This window comes from Odocoileus virginianus, chromosome 3, assembly GCF_023699985.2.
Source record: "Odocoileus virginianus isolate 20LAN1187 ecotype Illinois chromosome 3, Ovbor_1.2, whole genome shotgun sequence".
NCBI classification, from domain to species: domain Eukaryota; kingdom Metazoa; phylum Chordata; class Mammalia; order Artiodactyla; family Cervidae; genus Odocoileus; species Odocoileus virginianus.
The window spans coordinates 75,811,657-75,834,405 of NC_069676.1; the positions used below are offsets into that span (position 1 = coordinate 75,811,657).

At 39.0% G+C, this 22,749-nt stretch overlaps 1 protein-coding gene across 4 annotated transcripts in view; it reads left to right on the top strand.

Annotated features, from left to right (window-relative positions):
* MSH3 (mutS homolog 3) overlaps positions 1-22,749 on the top strand; it is a 169,861-nt gene that overhangs the window by 6,156 nt on the left and 140,956 nt on the right. For all 4 annotated transcript variants that reach the window (XM_020875739.2, XM_020875740.2, XM_020875742.2 and 1 more), the window contains exons 3-8: positions 3,816-4,036; positions 5,339-5,527; positions 7,161-7,277; positions 7,681-7,798; positions 9,637-9,782; positions 13,147-13,313. In XM_020875739.2, coding sequence (XP_020731398.2) covers positions 3,816-4,036; positions 5,339-5,527; positions 7,161-7,277; positions 7,681-7,798; positions 9,637-9,782; positions 13,147-13,313 — 958 coding nt within the window. The remainder of the gene's footprint in view (positions 1-3,815; positions 4,037-5,338; positions 5,528-7,160; positions 7,278-7,680; positions 7,799-9,636; positions 9,783-13,146; positions 13,314-22,749) is intronic.

The following is a 22,749-nucleotide window of genomic DNA, read 5'->3' on the forward strand; positions in this document are numbered from 1 at the left end:
TGATGGCTCATTTCATGGCATCTTCAGAAAATGAGATAGTATAAGTGAAGTTTTAAATATAGGAGCAGAATATAAAGATTGCTAAGGTTTGTTTGGGTACTGTTAACTTAAAACAGTAAAAACAACCCAATTATTTTACCAGCAAAATGTCTTTATCTGGGGGCAGCAGAGAATACAGGACATGCAGCTATAGCAAATAGCATGCAAGTCTGGCAAAGCAAAGGAGAGAAAATTCTTTATAAAGGAGAAGGGGAAGTTGGGAGGGTTTGTTATAAACAGAAATTTGACTAGAGGAAATTGGGAGTTCAGAATATAGAGGGTTTTCTTCGGCTGAGTTGTGACAGTCTCTCATTGGTTGAACTGTTGTCAGGCTAGGAGAAAATCTTCCTCCTTCTGGTAGTAGTAAAGCTGATCACTCCGGTAGGAGATGCAAGGTAAGTCTCTTCCTGTTGGGATCTGTATTGACACTGTGTGTGCAGGAGAGCTCCCCCTGCTGGCCTCCCAATTCCATTTTCCTTTTAATTTTCATAGTACACTGTACTCACCTGCAATGTGGGAGACCTGGGTTTGATCCCTGTGTTGGGAAGATCCCCTGGAGAAGGGAACGGCTACCCACTCCAGTGTTCTGGCCCGGAGAATCCCATGGACTATACAGTCGCAAAGAGTTGGACATGACTGAGTGACTTTCACACACACCCTGTACTCAGGGGCTTCCTTGGTGGCTCAGGTGGTGTAGAATCCGCTTGTCAGTGCAGGAGACACACAAGATGTGGGTTTGATGGCTGGGTCCAGAAGAGCCTCTGGGGAAGGGAATGGCAACCCACTCCCATATTCTTGCCTGGAGAATGCCATGGACATAGGAGTCGAGCAGGCTACACTCCATAGGGTTGAAGGAGTCGGACACGACTAAGTGTGCACACACACAGTGAACTCGGTTTTTGACCAGTCAGGTTTTTCACGGTGGTTACAGTCTTCCTCAAGCCTAAGGGAGGAACTGGGGCCTCTTCCTATGTCTCCTCTGAGGCATAAGGGTTTTATAGCTCTTGGGGGCTTTTTATTTGAGAGGGCTTCCATTTAATTTTTTCCCTTGAGGGCCTTCAATTCAGTTCAGTTCAGTTCAGTCGCTCAGTCGTGTCCGACTCTTTGCGACCCCATGAATCGCAGCATGCCAGGCCTCCCTGTCCATCACCAACTCCCAGAGTTTACTCAAACTCATGTCCATCGAGTCGATGATGCCATCCAGCCATCTCATCCTCTGTCGTCCTCTTCTCCTTCTTCCCTCAATCCCTCCCAGCATCAGGGTCTTTTCCAATGAGTCAACTCTTCGCATGAGGTGGCCAAAGTATTGGAATTTCAGCTTCAGCATCAGTCCTTCCTTAGAAGGTGTAAATATCTCTCTTAGATGTCTGTGAGAAAGGCAATGAAAGATTTTGGCTTTCCCCTGTAAGCTTCATTCTTCCCACAGATAAACATGTTCATATTTCCTCCTGGTTTTCTTTTAAATGGCTCAAGATATGATGTCCCTAGGAGCATTAGGAAAAAATTGTAACTTTGCATCATTTCTTATGTACCAGTTCTTTCCCTTATTTTATAGTTCAGGAATCATAATGGCTTGATATGACTAAATAAGGGTGGGATGTCTTCTTTCCTGTCTCTTGAGCTGAGATGCACCCATAAAAGACATTCTAGCTTAAGGATGAAAGATGGCTACACAGAAAAAGGAAAGAACAAATTTTAAGAGATGTGGAAGGGTGGCAGAGAGGTTATATAGAAAAACCGGTTCAATCCAGGATCATATCTGAACCAATATAAGCCTTTCTGAGTTGAGCATAACTCAGGGATGGAGCCTCATGAGGGAATCTTCTTGCCATGGTGAGAGTGCGGTAGGGGGCTGGGGAAGGATGTAAGGAAGAGAAAATGGGAAAGTCAGCCATCAAGGAGTCTGACCACATGCGTGCTAAGGCCTTGCTCCAGATCCAGCCAAACAGACGCTGAAGTTTGTGGAAATAAGGCCATAAACATGGAATTTTTGAAATGTGAACTTTATTTAAAACATAAATCGTGTGAAGAACAGAACAGAATATTCAGTAGTCAGAAGAGTCCCTGGCTACTTCACCTCAGTTTTTAACACTTCAGTTTCAGATACTACTTTTTTACATAAGTACAACTCTAAGACTTATACCCCACCCCCACCCTGGGAAAGTTTTTTTTGTATAGATAGGAGAGAAGTTCTTATATAATATAAAAACTTACAGTATATTTTTGAAGAGTGATTCAAGTATACATCCTGAAAAGGGGAGAGTAATAGTAAATAAGATGAATATACACATTTGAAAGAAATTTCAAATATATATTTTTCTAGCTATAAGGTTAACAGGAGACAGGGTGAAGTATATACCTAAAAAGTTTTGATATGAATATGAGATGATTTAAACTTTCAGAAATGAGTAAAGCACATCTCTTGTCCTCAGTGTTTTGCTTTAACGGGAAAGGTTAAGAGATGATAAATGCAGTCCCATTTCTTGATATTTAAAAGTAAACTGCCTAATTTTATTGCTCTTAGGGGCAAAAAAATGTATTCTGGCTTGTATTATTATAAATACCCAATATGTGATAATGTCCCTTATTTTATGGATTGCTTGCTTCTTAATAACAGCTAATTGGCAGAGTGTGGTACGGGCTGTAGAAAGATGTGATTTTGTTATTTTAACATAGAGGAAGGAAAACATGACTCTTAACTGGGAGAATTAGCAGAGTTTCATGGGAAAAGTAGTTTTGAGATGGGTCTTGATGAAATGAGTCCAATTTGACATGTGGAATTTGGGGTCCTGGACATTTCAGGGAGAAAGAATGGCATGAACAAAGCTATGGAGGCAGGAAGGCAGGTGTCCTGGGGGTAGGGTTTCGGGTTTCCCTGGTGAATTCCTGGTTTCAGGATCTTTAGGACTTTCCTAAAGTCAGAGTCTTCTGTGCTCCTGCCTGGAGGGAGAGCTTTGGCTCCCAGTGTTCTGAGAGCTGGTGAGAAGAGGCTGGATTCTGGGCATCCAGTAAACCTATACCCATTATTCTTATGACGAAGGCACAGTACTGCATCTCACCTGTGCCCCTTTTGCCTTTTCCAGAGAAATTGCCAGTCGTCTTCTGAGGGAGGTGGAGGACAGCTATCTTTGAGCTTGGAGGGGCTAGGGTTCTAAGGATTTAATTGTTTTGAACCAGTCCTATTTATTTGATTTTACTTTATTTACTTGTTAAACTATTTTATATGGGAGTATGACTGGTTAACAATGTTGTGATAGTTTTAGGTGAACAGTGAATTGACTCAGCTGTACATGTACATCTATCCATTCTCCCCCAAACTCCCTTCCCATTCACCGTCCTCTTTGTTTTAGAACCTCCCATTTTTCCATTTCCAGAGCTACCCTTGCAGTGATTCTTGACCCTTTCATTTTGTGTTGTAAATAGGATTGGTTCTTGGTTTTGTATATAACTGACTTAGGATTTAACTCTCAGGTATACTAAATTGGTTATTGCTCATCCATTTTTCCTTCTAGTTTGAGATATTTTGTTGCAGTTGTCATCTCTTCTTCTCTCTGCTGTATTGTAGTTTTTAATAAGGTTCAGGATGAAGTGAAATTAGATGTGTGTTTCATTATGCAATCTTCAACCTGAGCCCAAGATTTCTTTATTTCTTTATCACATTATAGTTAGATTCATTGCCTTAACTGAGAAGATCCTTCTGTAAAAATCCTATACTGAGTATGAATTGACATAATGAGACAAAATACTATTGTTATGTTTTCGTCTGATTTTCTAAGAGCCCAAGAAACATCTGAGGACCAGGACTGTTTTAAAGTCTCTGGAAAAACTGAAAGAATTCTGCTGCGATTCTGCCCTTCCTCAAAATAGAGTCCAGACAGAACCTCTTCAGAAGAAGTTTGCAGTTCTGCCAAAATGTACTGATTTTGAGGATATTGATCTTCTACGTGCAAAGAATGCAGTTTCTTCTGAAGATTCCAAATCCCAAACTAGCCAAAAGGTATGTGACTCTTGTATGGATGGATATCCACTTAACTTAGAATGGTAGGTTCTCAAGTACCATTAGGTTCTGTGGGTTCACCCAGGATATAGGTTCCCAAACCTGGCTGATCATCCAAATTAGCTGAGGGAGCTTCTGCCTCTTAGATTTTTTTTTTTTAAATTCCTGGAGATTCTGATTTACTTTTATGGTGGGATAGATTGGTTTTATTAAAACAACACAGAATAAAACCTCCCAGCTGATTCTGATATACAGCCTAGGTTAGGAGTCACTAATTTGGGGGTAATTCTTTATTAATAATTAATAGAAGCACAGTTTCTTATAGTCCTTCTTATAGTTTCCATGATTAGTCTAGAAAATCATGGTAAATAATTTATAGAGATGTTTTGAGGTTTTCAGTTGAAAGCTTGGCTGATACAATAAATAGAAAAGTTAGCTAAATACATATGGGTTCCTTACTTCTTCTACTGTCTTGTGACTATTAGTGTTTTTCACCATTGCAAAATCAGGGAATTTAATTCTTGATCCATTGTTGAAATCTATAATTCAGAATTAGTGGTGAAGCCCAGCTTTAAATAAGATCACCTTACTGTAATAATTTTGTATAGTGACAATTGATTATGGGACTTGTGATCATTTCATAATGTATTTGCTTGTAAGATCACCATGTTTCACACCTGAAACTAACATGGTATTGTCTGTCAGCTATATGTCAGTTAAAAAAAAAGAATCACCCGGAGAACAGAACTTTCAAAAAAAAAATCATCAGAACCCTTTCTCAGAATCATGTTTAGTGTTCATGAAAAACTGAACTTGGGTATCATTTAAAAGCTCTCATTTTAATATGTAGCCATGGTTGAGAACTACTGAATTAAAGAAATAGTCCTTTACTTTTTTTTTTTTTTGAGTCATTTAAATCTAATCAAACTATGGACTCTTTACTCAGAAGAATACTCAGACCAACACAATTTTGTATGTGATTTTCAGAAGTTCACACTCCTTTCTGCAAAGTCCAGATTCATGAACTGGCTGGAAAAAAAACATATATGACATTTTTTTATTTTAGGCTTTCAAAATTTGCTTAAGATATTAAGTAGTAGTTCAGTTTGACTCAATTTTTTAAAGTCATTTACTTTGAAAGAATTCCAAATGTGCAAGAAAATTTGCCTAAATGTACAATACACTCCTGTAAACCTTTCACCTGGATTCACCAATTATTAGCTTTGTGCCAAATTTACATTCTCTCTTAAACTATTATTATGGTTAATACTTTTTAAACTATAAAAATCTTTCGGTTGCCAGGACAAGACATCACAAAGGAGTTATGAAAACCTACAGAAAACATCTGATTCTAAACCATCTAATAAACGGACTAAAAGCATCTACACACCCTTAGAATTACAATACTTAGAAATGAAGCAGCAGCAGAAAGATGCAATTTTGTGTGTCGAATGTGGATATAAGTATAGATTCTTTGGGGAAGATGCAGAGGTAAGTTGTTTTCTTAGGCATTATTTCATGATTTTCTTGTCCAGCCTTAAATATTTTCCAGTGTTTTCGTTTCGCTTTCTGACCTGATGAAAAAGCTAATGTAATCAGTTGCCTTTTAAATATGCTTTCATTTAAGAAAAGTGAAAGTTACTCAGTCGTGTCCAGCTTTTTGTGATCCCATGGACTATAGAGTCAATGGAATTCTCCAGGCCAGAATACTGGAGTGGGTAGCTGTTGCCTTCTCTAGGGGATCTTCCCAACCCAGGGATCGGACCCAGGTCTGCCACATTGCAGGCGGATTCTTTACCAGCTGGGCCTCCAGGGAGGCCCAAGAATACTGGCGTGGGTAGCCTATCCCTTCTCCAGAGGATCTTCCTGACCCAGGAATCGAACTGGGGTCTCCTGCATTGCAGGTAGATTCTTTACCCCTGAGCCACCAGGGAAGCCCCATTTAAAGCTTTCATTTAAAGTAAACACTGCATATAAACAGAAGCAAAGTTGGTGGATGCTAAATTTGTGGAGAAGAAAGTGAGTGGTTCTGATTGGAATGTTCATAATTATTCTCCATGCTGCTTACTTAGTGTCTTTCATCTGTCAAAAGTTAATTGTGGATGAACCAAATAGTTAATGAATCATAATCATGTGAGTATTCCTAATGAAGACTCACACCAAAAAAAAATTGAGATGTATGATATTCCTCTCTTTACCTTTACTTTATGAGTTTTCTTAGATGAGCACATTAACTCTGCTGGCCTACCGACAGGTGTGTGAAGTCCTACAGGTCTTTGTATATCAGTCATTTTGCTGTCTTAGTCTAAGTTCGGTTGCTCTTTGTTGAGATGCACAAGCTTCTCATTGCAGTGGCTTCTCTTGCATAGCACGGGCTCTAGGCAAGCAGGCTTCAGTAGTTGGAGCATGTGGGCTCAGTAGTTCTGACCTCTAGGCCCTAGAGCACAAGCTCAGTAGTTGTGGTGCCTGGGCATAGCTGCCCCATGGCATGTGGAATCTTCCCAGACCAGGGATCAAACCCAGGTCCCCTGCTTTGGCAGGAGGACCCTCAACCACTGGACCACCAGGGAAGTCTGCCATGATGCTTCGTAGAAAAAAGTAGGGAATCAGGTGGTGCTACAGGATTCCACATTCCTATCACTTGCGTGCCATTGATTAGCTAACCAGACCATGGGGTTTTCTTTTCACTTCCTCAAAGATGCCCTCTGTCCAGGGAGGTTTATCATTTATGTACACTGTGTCGTATCTCCTAATTTTCAGTTATTTGCACATGCTAAGTAGCAAATTCTTATTGCATTATACCCTTATACTGTTTTGCACAGGGAAAGTTCAGCACTTTAAGGTTTTGGTACATCTAAGGACGTAAAAGAAAACATGTCATATTTTTCCAAGTTGTTTATAGATATAGATGTTGGCCTTGAGGCCATGGACACTGTTGAAAAAAGATGAAACCATAGGCTTCTGCACAGGGAATGTCTTTTAAATGTTTTATTGACATACCACTTGGAGAAGTGCACAAATCCTAGATTTATACCTGGATGGATTTTTAACAAAGTGGACAAACACCACACAGGGAATCTTGAAATAGAAACTTACTGATATTTTCTTTAAAAATTTCTTTTAGATTGCCGCCCGGGAGCTCAATATCTATTGCCATTTAGATCACAACTTTATGACAGCAAGCATACCTACTCACCGACTGTTCGTTCACGTACGCCGCCTTGTGGCCAAAGGATATAAGGTCCGCTTTGGCTTCAATTTGTGGGAAAAGGGGGTTGGAGTCTCTTCTGGAGAGGGAGGCATTTCTAAGGTGGGAGGCTGTAATTGGTTTTGGAATTGGGCATTTTGGAGAAATTAAAGTTTGTCGTAATTATTAGCACTTTATCTTCATGAGTTTTTAACATATTAGATATTTAGGGTAAAAAAAATTTTAAACCGTGTGTTGGAGTGTTTCTTAGTGATTTATCCACACTTGCAAGGTCCTTGTATTACTTACTACTTAAACCTAAGTCCTACATCTGGACATTGTGGACTAGTTTGTTTATTTTAAATGTTTCAAAATTAAACTTCTAAACTAGAAATAATGTCATCTTAACAAGTTTTCCATCATATTTAACATGCAGTGTTTATTACTTTTGTTGAAGGTGGGAGTTGTGAAGCAAACTGAAACAGCTGCTTTAAAGGCTATTGGGGACAACAAAAGTTCACTCTTTTCCCGGAAACTGACTGCTCTTTATACAAAATCTACACTTATTGGAGAAGATATCCTTTTTGAGTAGGAATTTTTTTCTTAAATGTTACAAGGTGTTTGTTTTAAATAACATTTTTAAAAACTGTTCTTTGATTGGGTACTTTTTTAAAAAATAAACTTTGTATTTTGTATTGGGATGTAGCTGATTAGCAGTGTTGTGGTAGTTTCAGGTGAACAGCCAAGGGACTTAGCCATGTATATACATGTGTCTGTTCTCCCCCAAACTCCCCTCCCATCCAGGCTGCCACATAACACTGAGCTGAGTTCCAGGGGCCCGATACCATAGGTCCTCATTGGTTATCCATTTTAGATATAGCAGTCTGTACATGTCCATTCCAAACTGTGATTGGGTACCTTTTTGATGAGATGAGGCAGTATGGTTACTTGGACCTCTAATTAGTGTGATAACTGAAGAGAGAAGGGTTGGCTTTGGCTAGAAAGAGGCATTTTTTCAAATGCCACAGTTAAAGAAGAGGTCATCATATTTTAAGAGAAAGAAAGAGAGCATGGTGAATGATGACCGCAAGTCAGCAACTGATGTGAAATTACATCTTCCCACGGCCTGTGTTGTCAGTGATTGGCTGCTTAGGCTTACAAAGTCCTGTACATCTTCCTAAGTGAGACCTACAAAATAACGTACTAACGTCACGGTGTGAAAACTACAAAGTTAACACACAGTTGACTGCTTATAAAAGATAATAGTGGTCATCTTCATTAACTGTTAGTGTCGTAAGAATTGTACTACTTTTGAAAATGGATTGTAAGCTTTCTCACTTTGTAAGAATCTTCAGTCTATACAGTGACTGCTCCCCAGTTTTTGGTCATTTATCAGTTCAATGAGTTACTTGAAGCCAAATCATTTTAACAGCAGAGTCATAAAATTTTGTCAACTTAAAAAACTGAATAATTACATATAAAATATGATAAGGAAGCACTTTGTTTACTGTGGGATGGGGTCAGGTCTCTCAGAATAAAAGAATGTAGGGATAAAGTCTTAAGTGACTGTGTGACAGTAGTATTTCTGTTATTTTTATTACAGATCTGCTTATTTAGAGTCCTATGGAGCTTCTACCCACACCCTGAAAGCTGTTTTTTTCTGTTAATACCATGAATAGGGAACAGTTTTACACTCAGAATGAACCCCAAACTATTAACGGCTCTGTATTGTTCTAAGCTGATCAGGCTGTAAGAACTTGGTAATTCTGTTGTTTCTTTTGCCCAAACTTGAATCTTTTTTTAAAGCCTGCTTCTAAAACAGCACCCCTTCCCGCTTCTCTTTTACTCTCTTATCAGCTGATGCCCAAAGTGAATGTTCCCAGACTGACTATGTCCAAAAACAGCTTTCATCCCTGAGAATTTATTTAATAGACTTATTATGCACACGTGTGCACAGACACACACACACACACACACACACACACACACATATGTTTCTATTTTCTTTTTTGGTTTTCTCATGTTTTTAAAAAAATTCTCTTGCTATGTCTGAGAGGTGTTAGGCACTTTAGCAAGGGGAAGTGATTTACACTATTTTAGTGTACTCATGCTGTGACTTGGGGAATTAAGCTTTATGGGATTGCTAAGGATTCAAGGATTATGTTTGGGCTTCCATAGGATTTGAGGTATATTCCAGGCCTTTTGGAAGTGAGAGGATAATAGTTGTCTGTTCTAATGAATCTTATATCTTAGGGAAGATATGGCATTGTAACTATGATCAGTGTAAATCAGAAGAATGAATGCTGTATGGAAGATTTTGTATAGAGCAAAAATGTCCAGGAAAATTAACTGTTATTTTAAGGAGGAAAAGCTCATGGGACTGTAGCATTTGTTTTTCCTTAATAATTATTACATGTGAATCCTTTAGTCAAGCTGGATGATGCTGTAAATGTCGATGAGGTAATGACTGATACTTCTACCAGCTATCTTCTGTGTATCTGTGAAAACAAAGAAAACGTTAAAGACAAAAAAAAGGGGAGCGTTTCCATTGGAGTTGTGGTAAGTACTTTGTAGGTGAAGAACAAATGATATGTTCATGGTATCTTTAAATATGATAAATCATGTATGGTTTATAATGAGGCTATTTGATGGGTTGTGTCTTCAAGTAATTGTACTAGAAAAACATTTCCCTCCTAATTTTATGTGTTAAAATATAAATCTTACATGATTGTTTGGCACTCTGTGTTTTGGAGGGATCCAAGAAGTTTTCTATGTGCTCTAGTAGTTTAGGGTTGAAGATAGACACAGTGACAGGCATGTATGCAAACACTGTTCAGATAGCAGAATAAAACATTTAAGTCAACACATGCATGGATAACAAAGGGCTTTACAAATTTCCTCTAGATTTGAAGTTAAAGGCAAACAATTATGGGTTTGTCATATCTAGTTTTAGAGGAAAGAGTAGTTAAGGGTTATAACTGGCCAATTCAAAACTCCATTTTTAATGTATGGCAAAAACCACTACAATATTGTAAAGTAATTAGCCTCCAACTAATAAAAATAAATGGAAAAAAAAATAAACATTAGCAATATTTATAACCAGTCTTCCAGGTGAGTATAGTTTGTGAATTGTAGTTTTATTGATCTTGCCTTCTGGCAGTTTGTGAGCAGATTTGCCCATTTAGAGACCTATTTGGACTCTGCTTAAAATCTTAGACTTAAGGGCCTCTTGGAACTACTATTAGACTCCATTGTTCTGTTAAGCAGAAGCAGGACTCCTTGCCTAAGTAGTAACCCATTCTCTTTATATTTTTAAACTTTTGCAACCAGCTACAATGTTAGTAAAAATTCTTACAGCCCAAATGTCTCCAAAATACCTTTTGATACCTCATTTTGACTGCATAACTTGTAAAAATTCTTACAGCCCAAATGTCTCCAAAATACCTTTTGATACCTCATTTTGACTGCATAACTTGGTACTAACTTTGATGTTTGCTTAAAAGTAAGCCATTCTCTCTGGGAGTTAGTGTTACTATTGGGGACTCTAAATGATTGTATTTTTTTTATCCTTGAGAAGCACTTTTTATCTAGCTGCAGGCAGTTGAACCTATCTACAAATAGTAAAGTTATTTGCTTTTTAGTTTTAACAGATGTAATGTGCTATTTTATATTTACCTGGAACTCAGTCTAAGGAGCAGAGCTGATTGTATATACAACTCCTATTTCATGCTTTTAGAAATACTCTTTGGCATCTTGCCAAAGTGAACATAGTGTATGAACTGACATGTGAGAAATGAGAATCGATAGTTTCCATCTCAGTCATTTTCTTGGGACTTACTCTTTTTATTTATTTATTTATTTTTAGCTTTGTATTCTGCGTTGGGGTATAGCTGTGTTGTGATCATTTCGGGTGAACAGTAGAGAGCCTCAGCCCTGCATGTACACATCCACATGTCCATCCTCTCTCAAACTCCCCTCCCATCCAGGCTGCCAGAAACCACTGAGCAGTGTTCCATGTCCAGCTCTCCACTGGACAAGGCCCTCCAATTCAGTGTGGCTAAAACAGATCTCGTCTCCCTGAACCCCGCTCTTGCTGGGTGTTTCCCTGTTGTGATGAGTGTCGCTTGCTCCCCAGTCACTACCTAGGCGTCATCCTTTGGATACTGCGAGTTAGTCTGGAATCAAAGGCTTTACTGTTGTGGCGCCAATGCAGCCAGACCCTCTGTCTGCAGATGGCCTGTGGGCTTCTCAGTGTCACATTTCACACGGAGTAGTAGATGTTGCAGGTTTTGTGATATAGACCATTTCTCTGATTAAAAAAACAAAGAGGAATTTGGCCAATACATTTATTACTTGAACTTCTGTAAATAGCTTTTATGCAAGTTTGGTTGTAGATTGGGAGATAAACCCAGTTGTAGATTGCGTTGTAGATTGGGAATAGTTACAGTTCAGTTATCTGGCCACTAGAGAAGGCCTATGGGCTAGAATTAAGGAACTTCTTGAGCCAAGAATGAGTGATTAAAAAAAAAAGTCAAGAAAAAAATGCATAAATCAAAAATTACCAGTGTAATGTGAGATAGCCCCTCAGGTTAGAAACTATAAACATCATTCACAGAAGGGCCCCTTGCCTCCAGAGATAACCATAATCCAGACTTTAAGATAATAATTCCCTCCCTTTTTGATCCAATTTTACCACCTTAAGCAGTATATTAATATAAACATGTTGTGTTTACTCCTTTTGGATCTTGCTTCTTTGTTTACCGTTTTGTACATGAGGTTTATTTGCATGTGTTACTTTAGTAGTTCTTTTGTTGCATTGCCACATTGTATTTCATTTTACAGTTTATTCATTCTTCCATTAAGGGACAAGTGGATTCGTCTCAGTTTTTGCTTATACAGAGTATGCACTGTGGACATTTTTGTGTTAATACGTGGCTTCTGATACGCGTGTGCCTGAGTTTCTTAACTCAGGGGAGAAATTGCTGAGTTACGGGATATTTTTACAGGATGCTTTCAACTTTCCTAGAAAATGCCAGACTGTTTTTCGAAGAGGCTGTGTCAGTTGACTTTGCACCAGCCGTGTTTGAGTGTAGGGAATGTTATTTTTCCTCCTGTTTGCTCACACAGTCTGTAACTGGCCCCAGGCCTTTCTTAATTATCAGTAATGAATAGGAGTGTGACTTGTGGAGCCAGACTATGTGACTCTTGCCTCCACCGCTATATCGCCTCTTGACCTATGAGTAAATGACTTAATTTTTTTCTACTTTTCCGAACTGTGATCTTTTCCAGGTTTTCTTTGCTATTACTGGCTTGGGGTGATGCAAGTGGCTTTCAGTTCTCATGGTTATTTCCCTGGATAGACTGTGCACATGGGCTTTAGTCAGATTTCATTATATTTGATTTTGTTTTTGGCAAAAAAATATACTTTTTATTTACATTATATAACAAAATAGTAACTCATTCCTCCTCTGGTGGCCAGGGTACTAGGAGCATATCACTTATTACTTTTAGCAATAATAACAACTATATGTACAGCACTTTACAGCTTACAAAGTGTTCATTTGTTTTCTGATTTGACCCTCACAGTAACTTTGTGAGGGAAGTAACCTGGTTCCCACTTACAGAGGAGGACCCTGAGACTCAGGAGGGTTTGGTGACTAGTCATATTCACTTCATCCTGTGTTTTATATCCAGGATTTGGCTGGACTCAGGATGTCTATAGTCCCAGCTAGCATAGTTTAAATATTGGTGAATCTGATTTCTTATGTAAGAGTCTTGGAAAGCAGACAGGTTTTCAAACACTTTAGAAATTCAAGTACATACTCATGAGTGTCGTCTTTACTATTTCCATGTTTATTAATGCTGTGCCATAGTTACAATGGGGAAAGATATATTTTCTGTGCCTGTATGTTTTTGTCTTTAGGGAGTACAGCCCGCCACAGGTGAGGTTGTGTTCGACAGTTTCCAGGACTCCGCTTCCCGTTCAGAACTGGAAACTCGGATACTGTGCCTGCAGCCAGTGGAGCTGCTGCTTCCGTCAGATTTGTCGGAGCAAACGGAGATGCTCATCCACCGGGTCACGGCTATGAGGTGAGTTGGCACATCGCTGGAAGATAATGTGGATTCTGAAACCTAGATCTGATTCCCATGTGAATGCTTATCAAAGTCATTGAAAATCGTTTTTATTTATGAAAATATTTCGTCATAGTAGTGGAAATTTCAAAAAAGAGAAACAGAATTACCCATAATGTCACCTTAATGTAGACCTTTAGAGATTGCTCTTTTTAAAGGGGTTTATGATATTTAATGCTATTATATGATAAGGAAAGTGTTATGGTATTGCTTAATGAGATTATTTGGTAGCTGATCTTCTGGAGATAATAATTTCTTAGAAAATTTATGTAATTTTGGAAATGCCTTATTTTTGCTCTAAGTTTCAATTTGTGGCTGAGTCCAATAGTTGAATTTACTAGATCTGTGGTCACTCCTCTTGTTGATGAGTCCGTGTGCTAGGCACCGTGGCCTATGGAGGAAGATGTGCTTGTGATGTGTGTCTGCAGCATCTGTAATCCAATGGGAGAGGAAGATAGGTACAGACCTAACTGGATTCACAAAGCGTGGTGTATCCATGACAGACATGAAGGTGCCTAGGTGGGACGACTCTGTGCTGTTCCCCAAGGAGTTTGGTGGGAAGAGACTGGAAAGTTGGCCTGGGACTCAGTGAAGAGGACGTCAGGTACTGAGGAATTGGACTTCAGGCCTGAGAACACATGAAGGTTTATGTTCAATAGGTTGACAGATCAGGTGGAAAATCAAACTGAGTGATTCAGTGACGTTCTGTGTGTTTCTTTGTTCTTTGAGTTGAATGTTTCTTTTTCCTTTGACTTAAAATTCTTTCAGAGTAGCTTTCATAATGTGTTTTTCTGATTAGAACACTAATCCATATTCATTCAGGAAAAGTTAAGAGTTATAAAAGTCCCATAAACATAACAATAAGCTCTAACACAGAGATAACTACTGTTAAACATTTTGGTATATTATTTCTGTGTATATATATCCTTTCTTTTTGTTTATAAATTTTGATTTGTGTTGCAAAGTCAGTTTTGTATCTTTTTTTAATTTTTAACTTAAAATTTCCTATGTATTTTTTTTTCTCGGTATCATGGGAAGTGATCATTGAAATAATTTCTGCCAATTGGTTAGATTAAAATTTTGCATGAATTCCCCTTATTTTGTTCTTAATCCTTTACTGACAGTGTTCAAACTTGAATAATCAAAAGTCAGACAAGTAGACTGATAAGGAATGCTGTATTTGGAAAGCTAAAAAAATTAATAAAATCTCAGAAGACTTTTAGGAGTCTTCTAAAACCGTGTTTCCCATATTTTGTGTTTTTGATTTTAATTTTCCTTCATACCTGAGTGTATACTTGATTAATTTAGATGTAAGACTAAAGTTAATCAGTTGAATCAACACATTCGTTTTTCTGATTTTCATTTATTTTTGTAAAACAATAAAGGCAGAATTCAATAAAATATCAAACATTCCACAAAGACATTGCCAAAACTGAATTTTTTTGCTGGTAGGCAGCATTGCCTGAGGATATTCATAAATGTTTACTCATGAGATGAGATTCAAAAGCCAAAGATAGTTTGGGTGTCATATGTGGGTTTTATCAAATTTGATAACTGCCTTTGTCTTGTTTTAATTTGTATTTCTCTGGTTAGCATTGGGAGTATGTAATTTTTCCTGTGTTTACTAACCGTATGTAATTTTTATTTTACTCACATAATGGACTAAACATAGTCAACAATGAATCCACATTTTGGCAACCCACTCCAGTATTCTCGCCTGGAAAATCCCATGGACGGAGGAGCCTGGTGGGCTATAGTCAGTCCGTGGGGTCGCAAAGAGTCGGACACGACTGAGCGACTTCACTTTCACTTCTGTTCAGTCTAAAGCTGATCTATGTCTATGGTCAGAATGGAGTAATAGACATTCAGATGTCCAACAGTGAAACAGTGTGATTCTCGTGACACAGGGTTTGGGTTGAACATGTGGACTTTCCCGTTAGTGACTTTGGGTGAGTCACCCAGTTCTGTTGCCTTCAGTTTCCGTTTCTTTCAAACAGAGAAAGTAAGAGCGTGTACCTCTCAGGATTGTTGTGAAGAGTAAATATAAAAAGTTAATATACCCTGGAGAAGGAAATGGCAACCCACTCCAGTCTTCTTGCCTGGAAAATCCCATGGAGGGAGGAGCCTGGTAGACTGAAGTCCATGGGTTCGCAAAGAGTCAGACACGACTGAGCGACTTCACTTTCACTTTCACTATATTGTCTGAAGAAGGAAATGGCAACCCTCTCCAGTAATCTTGCCTGGAAAATTTCATGGACAGAGGAGCCTGGTGGAATACAGTCCACGGTGTCACAAAGAGTTGGACATAACTGAGTAACCAAACAACTATGTTGTCAGATGGGACATTATCCTGCTTGAGCTGTATTAGCTCAGAGTAGTGGCAGTCAGGCTGTCACAGCAGAATTAATGGTTGCCTAGAACAGTAACCCTAAAATTAGGATAACCTATGTATATGCAAATAACTTTGTAGGAGATACTGTTTATTTATTAAAACACTGTTTTAAGACCAAAAAAAAAAAAAAAGGTTAATATAAAGTGCTTGAAACAGTGCCAGCACAGAAGGCTCTGTGTAGATGGAAGCTGTTCTTTTTATCATTCCTCTTGGCCCTTGCCTTTTTAAATACTGCCTCTCTTCTACACTCTCCTGGAACTCCTACTGGAGGTGTGTGGGAACTTCACACCCTGCTGTCTGCATGGTCCTTTATGGTGTCATCTCCCATTTGCAGCTGTTTTCATATTGGTTTTGCTTCTTGGGGATTTCTTTTTTTTTTTTTTTTTTGACTCTTGAAAAAACATTTTTGATTATATTTTAATCACTATTTCTTTGTATTTTTAGTATGCTCCCTAGATCAAGTAAGTTCTCCATACTTACCGGAACATTCCATTATTTTTATATGTAGAAATATCTCTCCTTATTCTGCCAGTGCTTACATAATTGTTTATATTTTGTTTTAATCAATTTATTATTAAAATTTTGTTTTTTACATTTGACTTCTCATTTTTCCTTTATTTTCCTTTACTGTGTAGGTGTGGTCCTACCTTAATTTCTTTCTGAATGCTAGTGGGTCCACTTAAGCATTCATAAAATTTAGCCTTTATCAACCTGAGACAGAATTCCTAGCCTTGTTTTTAAAAAAAGTTAGCAATGGGGATAAGGAATGCTTTTAATTAGGGTATGAAGAACATAGCTTGCCAAAACTATGTTCCATGTTTACTATCAGTAAATAATATAGCATTGAACTGTCAAGGAGAAAAGTTTGTTTGGTTTTTTTTTGGTATCGTCTTTTTAAGTAGTGAGTAGTTTATTGTGTCTCAGATTCAGGATTCATTCTTTTTCTTTCACTTTAAACCAGAAAGTAAAACCAGCAGTTTTTGTCAGTTAATGGTTGATATTTTATTAATATGGAAGAAATAATAAAGTTTGTGAGAAAACCTAGAACGGCTTGAAATGACAGAATATCCATTTTAAGTATGTATTAGACGGTTTTTGCTTGTATTTTTAAACTTTGACCACAAGAGGGTGCCAAAAGCATTCCATTTATTATGTATTATGTTGTAAAGACTACACTTCACTTTTTGTGTGTCTAGGTAAAGACTTAATTACTTTGTATTGTATGAGAATTTAGGATGAATACTAGTCAAATGTAGTATAAACATAGTTATTATTTCTAAATAATGTTAAACTGTTGATTTTTCTTCAGTGAATTATCTTTTATAGATAATTTATATAAATTTTATAGATAATTTATGTAAAATGTGTTTTTAAGATTTCAGTTTGGTTCTTAGGAAATTAGTCTTTCTATCTTAATTGTTATCTTTTCCGATTGTTGTAAGAATGTACACGTTCTTACATTTTCTCTCTAGAGAGAAGCAAAGGAAAAACAAATGATTTTTAAGCACAGTGTTAACTGCAGTTAAGATCACTTTAGCTTAGAGATATGCTTATAAAAGAAGAAAGCTATCAAAATCAATAAACAAATATTAATTAATATTTACTAGTTCTCGAAGAAACTGATTTTTAAGGCAAGTCAGATGAACAGATAAGATGATGGTCAATTTTGAGTACAGAGAGGGAGAGCTTCCTGGGTCCTGGCACAGCCGAGGAAGGCCTTCTGGAGGAGGTTGGCTGGGTTGGGGACCTTTGCAGGATTGCAGGGCTTTGAATTGGTAGTGGGAAGAATGTTATGGTTGTGTATGTGTGGCAATGACATGAACCCTGAGGCACACAGGCTGGAACTATTAGAAGAGGTGTGAAGACAGAGGGGAGACTCTTCTGACTGGAGGAAGACTTCATGTTGAGAGTTGGTGGAAGAGAGAGACAAGGACCATAAAATCCAGCCAAGGGGTGTGAACTCTAGTGGAAAACAGTTGGGTCTGTGGGCAAAGGAATGGCGTGATAGAAGAGAGGCCTCCATGGGAGGGTTGAGTTAAAAAAAAACAATAGTTCTCATAAATGAAGAAAGTATGCAGAGAAAAGGATGAGACCAAGGAGTTTGCAGAATGTCAGTAGTTGGGAGTAGGGGGAAGAAGAATAGAAAGTTGCAGACAGGGGATAAAGAGCCAGTCAGAGAACCAGGACAAGGTAGGGATACATAGTTGTAGCCCATCTGTTGCAAATGATGGGGTCTGTGGTGTGTGTTAATTTTTTTTTTTACAATATTGACGCTGTTACAATTTTCTGAAACTACATGGCATTTAAAAGGATATACTTGGAAAAAAAAAAAGATATACTTGGCAAAAAACTAACCCTAACCCTTTGATCCCATTTATCAGTCTGGTGAGAAAGGCAGTCTAGCTCCCCCTCGGCCTTTGCTAGTATGGATCAGATGGTATTTTTTTCTGTGGTGTTTGACTGGAGTAGGGTGGTTATTGTCTAAGAATTTTCGATCTTGCTTGGCTATGCCTTTCCTGCGTATCTGTCTGGGGAGAGCAGGCTTGTTAGAGCCTTTTTGTCTGCTCCTACTGGAGACTGTCAGCTTTTTCACCTCCAAAGCTGGGATGCATGTGGCAAAAGTAAACCCAGGGGACTCCCCTCCACGTCACTCCTCAGGTCTCAGGTTCCCTGCTGGTCTGCTGTCTGTCTCTCCTCCAGATTTGGCTTCTATTTGTTTTATGCATAATGTGCAGGGAATTGTAGTTAGCAGAAGAGAGGGGAAAGAGTGTGTCTGCACCTTCTTCCCAGAGCAGAAGTGCTTCTAGTCAGGATCTTATTCTAGAGATTCTTCTGAGTATGAATGAACGTTGCTTCCTGGATATTATTTTAATTTAATAAAATAAAATTTTAAAAGCCCTGAGATTATGTTAATAATACCATTGTTCAGATCTTTACTGCAGTTTTGTACATGGGTGAATCTGATTAAGGGAAAAAGAAAACTCCCTTTTCAAATTTTCTCATTTAAAATAGTTTTTATTACTCTTTGGTATCACCGAAAGTATACGCATGTTAGAATATTTTTAAAAGTGCAGCCAGTGGGAAAAGTCCACCTTCCATTCCTGGGTGAATTCAGAGTCTGTATCTGGAGATCTGCTGCTTGATGAAGGGTAATTGGCCACTGGGTCAAAGGTCAAAAACAAAATAACACACTGGTTGACATCCATTTTGTAACCTCAGAATAGTCAACCGTAAGACTTCCAACTACCAGGACAAGACTCTGTTCTTGCCTGAAGAATCCCGTGGGCAGGGGAGCCTTGTGGGCTACCGTCCCTGGGGTCACAAAGAGTTGGACAGGACTGAGTGGCGAGAGAAACAATAATTTGATTTAATATACAGAATGCTGAGGTTGACGGCATTTCTACAAGCTTGTTTTGGAGGCCCCCACACGACAGCAGCTCAGAAAACTCCTGCTGAGTTCTTAGGACTCTTCTCAGCACCATCATGAGCTCTTTCTCTTACTTTGCACCTTCAGCTCTGATGAGCTCTTCTTGGTCAGGCTGAGCTGGGCTCTCCATCTCATGGGAGTGGACATGGGCCCTGAACACGCTGTACTCGATTGTGTTCTGGATTTGCCCCTAGCCCTAACAGGAAGGCTGGTGGAGAGAAGAATGCATGATCAGTGGCTCTGCCTGTTGAGCCATGGCCACACCACAAGGTTAATCCCTACCTGGTGGGGCCATTGAGATCAGGGGAGTGCTGAGTATCACTTTAAGATGATGCCGAGTATCATCTTTAGGATGGTTTGTGTCCCACTGGGGAGGCCTGCACCTCATGCATCAAGGAGGCACTTTTTGAACTGTGGTCACAAGTCATTGGTGGACTATGAAAACAATTTGGTGGGTTACAGTTACCACTTAGAAAAAGAATGAAGTACAGTAGTGTAAAGATAGATGGGTGTGTTGTATGTGATAAGCTAAGAATTGTTTTATGAAACCTTTTTTAAAAAATTTATTTATTTTAGTTGGAAGCTAATTACAATATTGCAGTGGTTTTTGCCATACATTGACATGAATCAGCCATGGGTGTAGCTCTTACTATATACCAAATATATTCGGTGACCATTGCTCGTATTAACTCATGTAATCTTCACAATAGCCCTTTGTGGTAATTACTATTATTATATACAAATTTGTATATTTGTATACAAATATACAGGAAACAGGCGCCGGTGGTCTAGTAGCTACCAAGTAGCATGGTATGCTTTCATGTATCTATCTGTCTATCTCCAGAGATACCATGTCCCAAACCCAGGATCTGGATCTGTGAGTATGTGAGGTTAAATGACAAAGGGAAGTTAAAGTTGCCACTCAGCTGACTTTAAGCTACGGAGAGTACCCTAGATTCGGCAGGTGGGCCCAGTAAATCATCAGAGTCCTTTAAATGTGGGCGAGGAGGCAGAAGAGTCAGAGTGATGCCATATGAGTGTTTGACCCACTCAGATTTGCTTAGAAGACGGAGGAAGAGGCCGGGAGCCGAGACAGGTAGACTGCCTGTAGAAACTGGAATGGGCAGGGAACCAGATTCTCTCCTAGAGCCTTCAGAAAGGAGCCCAGACCTGTTGATACCTTGATTTCAGCCCAGTGAAGTCAGTGTTGGAATTCTGACCTACAGAACTGAGATATTAAATGTATGTTGTTTCAAGCCATTAAGTTTTTAGTAATTTGTTATATATTAATAGAAGAGTAATACACTAACATTATGTGTGGGTACTGGGTAGTCATGCAAACTATTTTACTTCTTGTGGCTTGTGGTGGTAGTGGTTTGGTTGCTAAGTGGTGTCCAACTCTTGCGACCCCATGAAGTGTAGCCTGCCAGGCTCCTCTGTCCATGGGATTCTCCAGGCAAGAATATTGGAGTGGGTTGCCATTTCCTTCTCCAGGGGATCTTCCCAACCCGGGAATCGAACCCAGGTCTCCTGCACTGCAGGCAGATTCTTTACCAACTGAGCTATGAGAGAAGCCTCTAATGTGGCTTGTAGCTTTAAAGAATTTTTTGTTAATTGGTAGCTGGTTACAGAATTAAGTCAAACTATTGCCTGTCTTCCTTGAATGCCCAGTTTTTTTTGCTTCCTTTTTCAAACTAGCTGACAGTTGTTTAATACTGTTGACGTCGACATAACTTTTACAAGTAGGAATGTAAAAACTAGCTGGCCTCTGACTGAAACATTAGTAGTTTGAAAGCACTTGATAAAATGATTACTGTCCTTTTTAAGGCTGAGCAATCCCTACTTGCTATGTCAGGCAATCACTGATGTATGAGTTACCTTGTAGGTAAGGATACTTGGCAGTCTTTTATGTAACTTTTAACTATCAACCCCCAGAGACCACAGAATTTACCTGTGGGTGATTAAATTGAGTAAGACAATTGATTGCTCACCCATACAGAATAAAATCCTATTTCTTCTACCTACTGGAAAACCGTGGGAACAGCCTAGTCTAAAGGTTGATTGTCATATTCTGCCTCCTTTCCGCCTACTTATTGCTACGGAGAGACACAGAATTTAGCCTCTCAATGCGTTCTGTCATTTTCCTGTGGCTGCTGAGGAGAGGGCTTCCTTAGGTTACTTCCAGGGCCCTGTGTACAGTAAAATATATGCCTCTGAAAGGAGAGACGCTTCCCTCAGGCTTCTTGTTTGCGTTTTCTTCGCTCTGTCTTCCCCTCTGTACTGACAAAGGGGACATGTGTTTTTTCAGTCCCGCCGTTATCCCATACACTGCCTTTGTCCAAGTGCTGATATTTCACAATGCTCTGCAGATACATAGATGAAAAGGATTTTTTTTTAAAAGAGAACAATTCCAGAGTTAATTACTGGCTAAATATTGGAAATAGTCTTGGGATTCATTCATCCCCTGGGGCTGTGATAATGTGCAGTGTTTGTGGGTATCTTTCCTCTAACTTTAAAAGTAGAAAACTGACTTTTCCTCCTTGGTGCTGCCTTTGTCCCAGGAGCTTAGTGAGTGCCAGCCTCATCTTCCAGAATTCTGTTTGTGGCTTAGGGAATGTGTGTGATTCTCCGGCATTCCTTCTCGGAGGCTCTGGGCTGTGCTGATCTCTCCTGAGCGAGGACAGGTGCTTTTTGCCTGCTTGGCAATCCTTATCTTGTGTCTAAACCTTATTTTTTACACATGAATAAGGAGATAGTGATGTTGTTTTATAGAGTTTTAGTTTTCACTTACATACTCTTCTACTTGATTCGACATTTTTAAGCAATAAGTTATGCAAATAGGTTAAATTGATTGATTTTACCGGAGTTTGAGTTGCAATGGGCTTCCCTGATAACTCAGTTGGTAAAGAATCTGCCTGCAATGCAGGAGACCCTGGTTCAATTCCTGGATCAGGGAGATCCGCTGGAGAAGGGATAGGCTGCCCACTCCAGTATTCTTGGGCTTCCCTTGTGGCTCGGCTGGTAAAGAATCTGCTTGCAACGGTGGGAGACCTGGGTTCGATCCCTGGGTTGGGAAGATCCCCTGGTAGAAGGGAAAGGCTACCCACTCCAGTATTCTGGCCTGGAGAATTCCATGGACTATATAGTCCATGGAGTTGCAGAGACTCCCTTTGAGTTGCAAACCCATTGCTTATGTAAGGTAACATGAGGCCAGGAATAAGGCGCACTTCTCCTGTCTGGTCCCTTGTCCCTCTCTCTGGTTGCCCTCTGCTGATGGTCATGTTCTAAACATGTCATACATGGTGAGAGATGGCTTAGGACCATGGTCTGAGTGTTCAGTCTGGAGCCAAACAGCCTGTGTGTGAATCTTAGCTTCCTTTTTTTTAAAGCTATGGATCTTGTTAACCTCTCTTTGGTTCTGTTTCCTTATTCAAAACAAGGTATATAATAATAGAACTTTTTCATAAAGTAGTAGTGGTGATGAAGTTAGTTAATACAAGTAATGGTTTAAAACAGTACGTGGAACATAGTAAGTGTTCAGTGTTAGCTCTTTTTTTCATTCACTGCTTGTTTTC